The sequence below is a fragment of the Myiozetetes cayanensis genome, unplaced genomic scaffold (genome assembly GCF_022539395.1).
Source record: "Myiozetetes cayanensis isolate MyiCay16 unplaced genomic scaffold, myiCay2020 scf5-8, whole genome shotgun sequence".
Lineage (NCBI taxonomy): Eukaryota > Metazoa > Chordata > Aves > Passeriformes > Tyrannidae > Myiozetetes > Myiozetetes cayanensis.
Window position 1 is genome coordinate 36,919,413 of NW_026087742.1, and position 7,656 is coordinate 36,927,068.

At 41.5% G+C, this 7,656-nt stretch overlaps 1 protein-coding gene across 1 annotated transcript; it reads left to right on the top strand.

Annotated features, from left to right (window-relative positions):
- Positions 1-383: 383 nt before the first annotated feature.
- On the top strand, positions 384-4,819 carry CUNH11orf97 (chromosome unknown C11orf97 homolog). Its single transcript, XM_050331415.1, has 4 exons — positions 384-600; positions 1,225-1,329; positions 2,983-3,108; positions 4,760-4,819. Exons 1-4 carry the CDS (start codon positions 384-386, stop codon positions 4,765-4,767), a joined length of 456 nt encoding a protein of 151 aa, XP_050187372.1. The 3' UTR covers positions 4,768-4,819.
- The last annotated feature ends 2,837 nt before the right edge of the window (positions 4,820-7,656 follow it).

Genomic DNA, 7,656 nt, shown 5'->3' on the forward strand with positions numbered 1-7,656 from the left:
TTTATAACCAAGCTAGTACTTTTGAGTATCAGTAGATCTAGATCAGTTAAACTGGACTCTTCTCTCATTACTCCTGCCAGTCCACCATTGCCTTTGCTGAGGGTGACAAGGCATCCTTCCCTGAGGCAGGCCACTGGTGACACCCCATGAGGGTACATGGTGACGTGCATGCCCCTCTCCCGAGTGGGGTCACACTGAGTGACAAAAAGGAGTAGCTGTTTAATGGCACCCAGAGCTGTCACCATCCGTGCCCCAAGCAGGCATGAGGTGGGCACAGCCTGCTGGCCCCTGGGGATGGCAGCTGGCTGCGCCGGGCCTCGAGGGGCATCCCCACGCTTATCCCTGGCCTGTGGAAGGGATAGAACACCCCGCTGTGACCCGAAATGTGGGACCCGATCCGCCGGCCCCAGGCGCTGGGCTCCATCCCTCGGGAAGTCGCAGCCGACGTGGCGGCCCCGCCTGCGCGGGTGGCCCGGCAACCTCCCGTGGCAACAGCCCGACTGCAACGCCCGGGCACGGCGGCCATGAGGGCGGCGGGCCGGCAGCTGCCGGAGGCGGAGGCCGAGGAGCCGGGCAGCGATGCCCGCGGCGAGCAGCCCCGTGAGCACGGCTGTCCCGGTCCCCGGCCTCCCCTGCCCTACCCCGGCCCGCCCCGCCGTGTCCCCTCGGGGAGCCGAGCCGGCCACCCGCGGCTCCTCACTGATGCCCCGCGGGCACCTTGGCGGCCACTCGCTGCCCCCGGCACCGCGGCCAGGGCGCGGGCAGCGCCGTCAGGCAGAGACTCCCCTGCAGCCATGAGGTGCCTGCATCCCTCTTCAGCTCCTTGGAGACCTCCTTCAGCGGGGACATCTCCTTGGATGCTCGTTCATGCTCGGCCCTGCCTTGGGATGTCTGTCGGGGGGAGGCAGAGTGGCCGTGTCTCCCCGAGTGCCCTGGGTGGCCTTGGTTACTAGCACACCTCATGGATATACCCACCAGGGTCCTGTCCTGTACCATCCTCCTATCTGAGGAATCGCTCGGTTTTGTGGAGCAGGGCCTGGCTGAACACTAACATATATTTGTAAATGATTTGTCTCACAGTGTATTAAAGTTACAGTGTATTAAAATAACAGTGTATTAAAGACAGAGGCAGAGCAGCATAATTTGACAGTCCATTCAGAAAAGCATGTCAGCGTTCAGGGGATTTGTAACAACTGTTTCTTTTGTAATATGTTTTACTAACAGGGAAGAAATGTGTATATGTTGAGCCATCTAGGAGAGTTAAAGAAATACTTGAGGAGCACCTTCGTTTTCAGAAAGAAGAATGCAATGTTAAACATCCAGCTGCAGGTAATCCCTCTTTATGAGCAAAGGGCAAATGTTTGTCAGGACAAATGCTTCTTTTAAGGAACTGCAGCAAAATTATTTTAAAAAAAGCAACCCAGAATATTTATGTGATATCCTGAGGAACATTTTATGTAAAATACATAAACAGAAGAATTGCATATAGTCTTTATTACTTTTTTTCTTTTTGTCCAGAAATTATGGGACCACAGAGAACATGGATAATTCCATATGATCTATCAGTTTAATAAAGCTGAAACAAATGCCAAGTAGTAGGAAGAGATTTTATTACCTTTTTCTTTTGAAAGAAGTGCTGTAATTATTAGAATAGTTTCTCTTGTGTAGGATTGAGAGACCCAATTCTAAATTCACTCAAAATGAATTTAAAACAGTTGGATTCACCGACAAAAGTGTACGTAAATGGGGTAATGTAATCAGTATCAGATGTAAAGACCATATGAGCCTGCACCTCTGTTGTTGTGATTAGTCTTGTTAGGCAATTACAGCACACACCTGCAAATGACTGACTTATGTAGGTTCTGTTTATAGTAAATGAAGAGAAAAAGGTACTTTGAAAATGCAGTTCTTTTGTCTTGTCCTAGATACCTGCTATTGCATTTGTCATACTCATTGACTCAAAAGGGGTCCTGAATGTGTAGCTGAACTGCAGATGTTAACGTTGGTCTGCTCTATCTGCTCGTGTTCCTAATGTTACTAGGAGTTGAACACAACTATTTTGCTGCACCCAGTCTGTCAGTGAATTAGTTGTCTGCAGTATTTCGGTCAGATTGTATAATGGGATGTTACCTTATATGTTCTCATGATTTCTCAAAAGTCTCCCAGTGAAATGTATGTTACAAAGGCTTATGGTACTAAAGATAACATAGAAACATTACAAAAATACTGATTACAGGAATGAATAATATGGATCTATAACAAGCTCAGTATAGAAAAGGTATTCTATATTCAGTGTGAAAATGATATTATAGCATAATGTTATAGGCATAGTACAACAACACTATGGATAATAAATACAGTCAGATGGATGGTGGTGTACAGGCTATTCAGTAACCCTTTTTCATGTGTTTCATCTGGAGAATTAGACATGCTCCCTAAGTGGCCGGGCTCTGATAAACAACAGTTGGCAGGTTGGAAGGTTACTATTTTACACAGTTTAGGTTATGAAAGTGTATTGTTTTACATAAATTAGATGATTAGTAAGTTGGAACCTTTCCACAAAATGAATTAGCTTTTTATTTAATTCTGGTGGTGTTGGTTTTATTTTGGTTTGGTTGGATTTTGTTGGGTTTTTATTTTTGTGGGTTTTTTTGAGGGGGCGGAGGGGGTCATTTTCTTCTATCTTTTTATGAGGGCATTTGATATTCCAGTATGACCAAAAAATGATGCTGGATGCATCAGTGATATTACTGATGTTTGTTATATGTTATAGCCAAGCTATATCCTTCTTCAATTAGGAGCCTTAGTAGTCTTAATCTGTTCTACAGACAGTAGAGAGTGTTATACGCCTTTAGCAATCTGAATTGCTCTCTGAAGATGTCAATCTATTTTCATTAACTATGGAAGAATATTATTACATTAATTCTAGAACATGTTGAAGAAATCAGTTATAATGCTATTATTTTACCAAATTATTAACAGTGGCTCTAGAAGGAGTTTGGGATGTGAAGAACAATTTCTCCATTAGAAGCCTGAAAGCAGTGTCACAGAACAGAAGCAGTTTACTTTTACAGCCTCAATTCTACTCAAGACACGCAAGAATGAAAAGTAAGAGTTAAGAACCATTCACTATAACACATCATTTTTAAGTTGCAGGGCATCTTTCTACAGAACTAACCCACCTGTTCCTTTAATAAGCAGCCAACAGACTCGAAATCTTTGCATAAGAAATCTGTTTAGGACTGCTATGTCGAGTCACCTTATTTCATATTCTAAAACCTTTTGTAAATGTATCGAATAATCACTTGCTTCCTACTGATAGGTGGTGAGTGTTGGTTTCATGTTCATAATGAACCTTACTTGCTGTTCTTAACATCCAACCTGAACAAATTCAGTTGTTTGGAAAAGCCCTCCTCCAACACAATCTCCTGAAAAGAGCTTGATCTAGGTAACTTTTCAGGCATTTTACTATTTGCCTGCAATGCCAGCTAGTTCTATGGGTAATGTATTTCTTTCTTTACAGTCTGTAGAGTGTGGCTTTTGTGGAGCAAACCTGTTCCTTATAAGCTAGTGGATTTTAGCGTAGTCTTCTAAATGTGCCCACCTTCTTTGCTTTAGTGAAATGTATTAACTTCATAGTAGAAGGGGAAAGCTTCCAACCCTAAGGAAACACAGTTTGTTAGCTTTGTAAAAGGAATATTTTTAGTGCCACAACCTTGCAGAGTATATGAACTCAGCATATTTTGCCATTAAATGAAGCTCCTTCCCACGTTCTCAGGGGCTGGTGATTTAAAAATGCAGGTAGATCGATGACTAGCACTTCTTTCTTCTGATCTTGATCTTGTGAGATCTGGAGATAGTAGTGTCTTAGTTACAACAGTGGCATGAATTAAGTTATTACTGGTGTAGGAACTGTTTACAGTTACAGCCTTCTGACATGCTCCTTTACTTTAGAGTTACTACTTGTAGGAACATTTTGGTTATAGAGCAGGCCTAAAATACAACTAAAAAATGACTCAGAGTTTTGAGATGTTGACATAATTTTAAAACTCAAGTTAAACTGAGGCTTCTAGTGAAGGCAAGCAGAGTTTTCAAAAATTATGATCTCCACTTCCTAATGAGATCTATGAAGAAAGAACAGCTTTAGAATAAAACAGTTTATTCAAATTGATGTAGGTGCTGAAATTTATGGAATCTGTTGGTTTTCCTTTGGGAATTCAGATGTACCTTCCTTCTCAGGGACTGCTGCTAGAGACAAGTGGTTCTCTCCTCACTGACGATACTGAGTGTTCTGAATAGGCAGGTATCATGAGAGAGGAGGTGACAAAAAAGATACATGATAGGAGAAAAATTAGGAGCAATCTGGTTTAAGCTCCTGTAGTCACCAAACTATCTTCATTTGCACCCCCTGTTCTGTGTAAGGGTCTGGGGAAGAAATGAGGGAGTAGTATTCTCCCTCAAAATATAGCTGGGAGATGCAGTAGGTACAGGTTATGGAAATGGACAAAAAAGAACAGGTGTTTCTTGAGATGAGCCCACCGTGTTCAGTGCCAGAAGGAGAGGATCTAGCAAAAGGAAAAAGAAGCAGCACTGACAAGGGGAATGAAAGGGGAGACATAGAACAGAAGGTCAGGAATTTCTGAAGTTAATGCATTTTGGCTTCTCCCTTTTAATGTCTTTCTTAAAAGTGACTACTGGTTTGGGGGACTCAATATCTAATGTCTCATCCATCCTGAAAGCAGATCTTGTTTTTTTACAGATTGCTGAACTTTAGTGCTATGAAGACCTGAGTCTGCTTTGATGTGTCAAATCAAACATCAGAATGACTAGCTACCTTTGGAAATGTAGATCTGTACTTCCAGAACTTTGAATAAAATTTTGCTTGAATATGGAGCTATGACTTCTTTTTTTGTTTTATGCATATACTCACGATGCTTTTCAATCTGATGTTTTTAAGTAGCCAAATCTGATCCATATTTCAGCCAACAATGAAGATGCCACAATCCAAAGATCACAAAATGCTCTTGTTGACAAAAGTTCAACTGTGAAGCTCAGTATTTTCATAGTCTTCTCTGTTGCAAAGGAATCCTAAGCTCCAGCAGAAGATTGTAATGTAATTGAAGACAGGCCTTGTAATGCTTTAGGCTGAATTCATCTATTAAACAGAGCATTTCAGAAGGCATGAGTTTGTGATTTGGTATCTAGCCTGATTTAATGAAAGTTTAACATAAATAAGCCTCTCTCTATATGAGCATTATCATAGTATCAAAGAACCACAGAGGCAGCATGAAACCTGAAATAACTTGCCACTTACTCTTAAACCATTATTACAGCAAGGTAACACCAAATGATCATTAGTTTGTTTTATATTGTCATGTCACTTATGAAACAAATGTCGATCCTTATAGACACTGTATAAAACCAGAACAAAAGATAGTTTGAAAGGTCATGGGCGACTGGAGGGTGTAGCAGAGACAAGAGTGGCCCTTGTAGCTCCATAACATAAGCTTCAGTGTTTTGGTACCAGGTTAGAGACTGAAAGCCCTCTCCAGCAAAGCATCAGAGCTGGCAGGGCCTAATCTATGCAGGAGGAAGTGAAGAGTGATAGAAGACAGAGACTACCTACTGTGGGAGAGGGAAGCTCCCATTTGTTATCCCAGTGTACTGTCTGGGGAGGTATACTGTGAGATAGATCTGCTGAGCCTTGTCTGGGCCTCAGACTTTTACTCCCTGCAGCCCCTCCCTGGGGAAACATGAAGTGTGTCAAGCATGATAGTCCAACTTAATGATCTGTCTTTTCCACGTTACTAGAATAATTGCAGCACATTCCCAAATCAATAATACTTAGCACTTATCTTACAGTTTCCATTCCCAGAATTCTTCCCAGATAACTCTCCAACATATTTGTAGGATAAACAGGTGTTACTGACTTTCTAAAGGAGGGAATTTGGAAAAATTCCAGTGAATTGTAGATTACAATGAGAAGATTAACTAGGATGGATGGGTAATTTAAAACAAAGGAGCTCCTTATTCCCAGCTATGCCTCAGACTGATAATTCACATCTTTCTTAAGGTGTATATGTTGGCCTGACCTTGGCTGGACACTGTGTACCAGCCAAAGCCACTCTATCACAGCCTCCTTCAGGCATCCACCTGCTCCAGAAGGGAGTCCTCCAGGGGCTACAGGTGGATCTCTGCTCCCCCATGGACTTCCATGGGCTGCAGGGGCACAGCTGCCTCACCATGTTCTGCACCATGGGCTGTAGGGGAATCTCTGCTCCAGTGCCTGGAGCACCTCCCCTCCCTCCTTCTGTGCTGACCTCAGGGTCTGCAGGGCTGTTTCTCTTACATATTCTCACTCGTCTTTTCTCTGGATGCACTTGCTTCTGTGCATTAACTTTTTTTTTCCTTCTTAAATTTGTTATCCCAGAGGTGCTGCCACGGTCACTGAAGAGTGCAGCCTTGGCCAGCACTGGGTCCGCCTTGGAGCCTACTGGCACTGACTATGTCAGATATGGGGAAAGCTTCTAGAAGCTTCTCACAGAAGCCATCCTTGTAGTCAACCTTCTGCTACCAAAACATTGCCCAACAGGTGGAGATGGTATTTGTTTCTGGGGCTTTCAGATCCTCAGGAAGTATCTAAACCACACTGAATATTGTTAAAAAGAAAGTCTCAGTGACAACTTTGTGAAGCTAGAGTTTGTTTTCTGCTGCTTTTTTTACAATTATCTGGAATGAAACTGGATGTTTGTTCTTCGATTGTCTGCAGTTTTTCTCTGACATTAAGGGTTTTTTTTATTTTTGTATCAGTGAGAAGGGAAAAACACTCAAACCTAAAATCGAAACAACCACTCACTTGGCTCCAAGCCAACTCTTTTCAGCATCTCCATTTGGTTTCTAAATGAAAAAAATTATTGGCACTGAAAATTATACCTGAGGCACTAGAGGAGTAGCTGCTTTTGAAAACATTATTCTCACTTTTTAGATGCAAATTTGATCGTGAATCACACAGAAATATTTGAAAAGCACTGGGTTTTCAGATAGAGGCTTTGATTAAGCTTGTTGCATCTTGCTTCTGCTCCTTGTTTTGTTTTTATCCTACTTCCTTCTCCTTGCTTTGTCATTCTTTTTCATGATCTTGTTTTAAAATTTTCAAAATGCTTTCTCGTTCTTTCTCAGATTCCTGCACTAGCTTCGTTTTGCTGCAACAAAAGTAGATTTGTGAAGCTTATTTTCTCCTTTTCTCTCTTTCCCTTTTTATGCAACCTTGTACAACAGAGAAATGCCTGTTAGGTCTTTTCTAATGAATATACTACTTCAGTTATAAGGCTTAGGTAATTCTTACCTAGTCTGATATATTCATGTTTGTGACCTTTCTATGTGTCTCATCTTTTAGTTGAATAAAACAAAGCAATTTGTTTAAATATAACATTGCATAATATTACAGCAATGTTACTGATATTAATATGATATTTATAATACTTCATTAAACAGGGTGTTGGTTAATTTAAATTAACTGTGCTCATATTTTATCATAGTGACTTTTTACTGTCTAACTGTTCAGCTCACCTTTTCTATTTTTAATTTTATTGTTTCCTAGCCAAACTAAACACTGCTGTTTTGAAAGACAATTGTTATTGTTGCTTATATTATTAT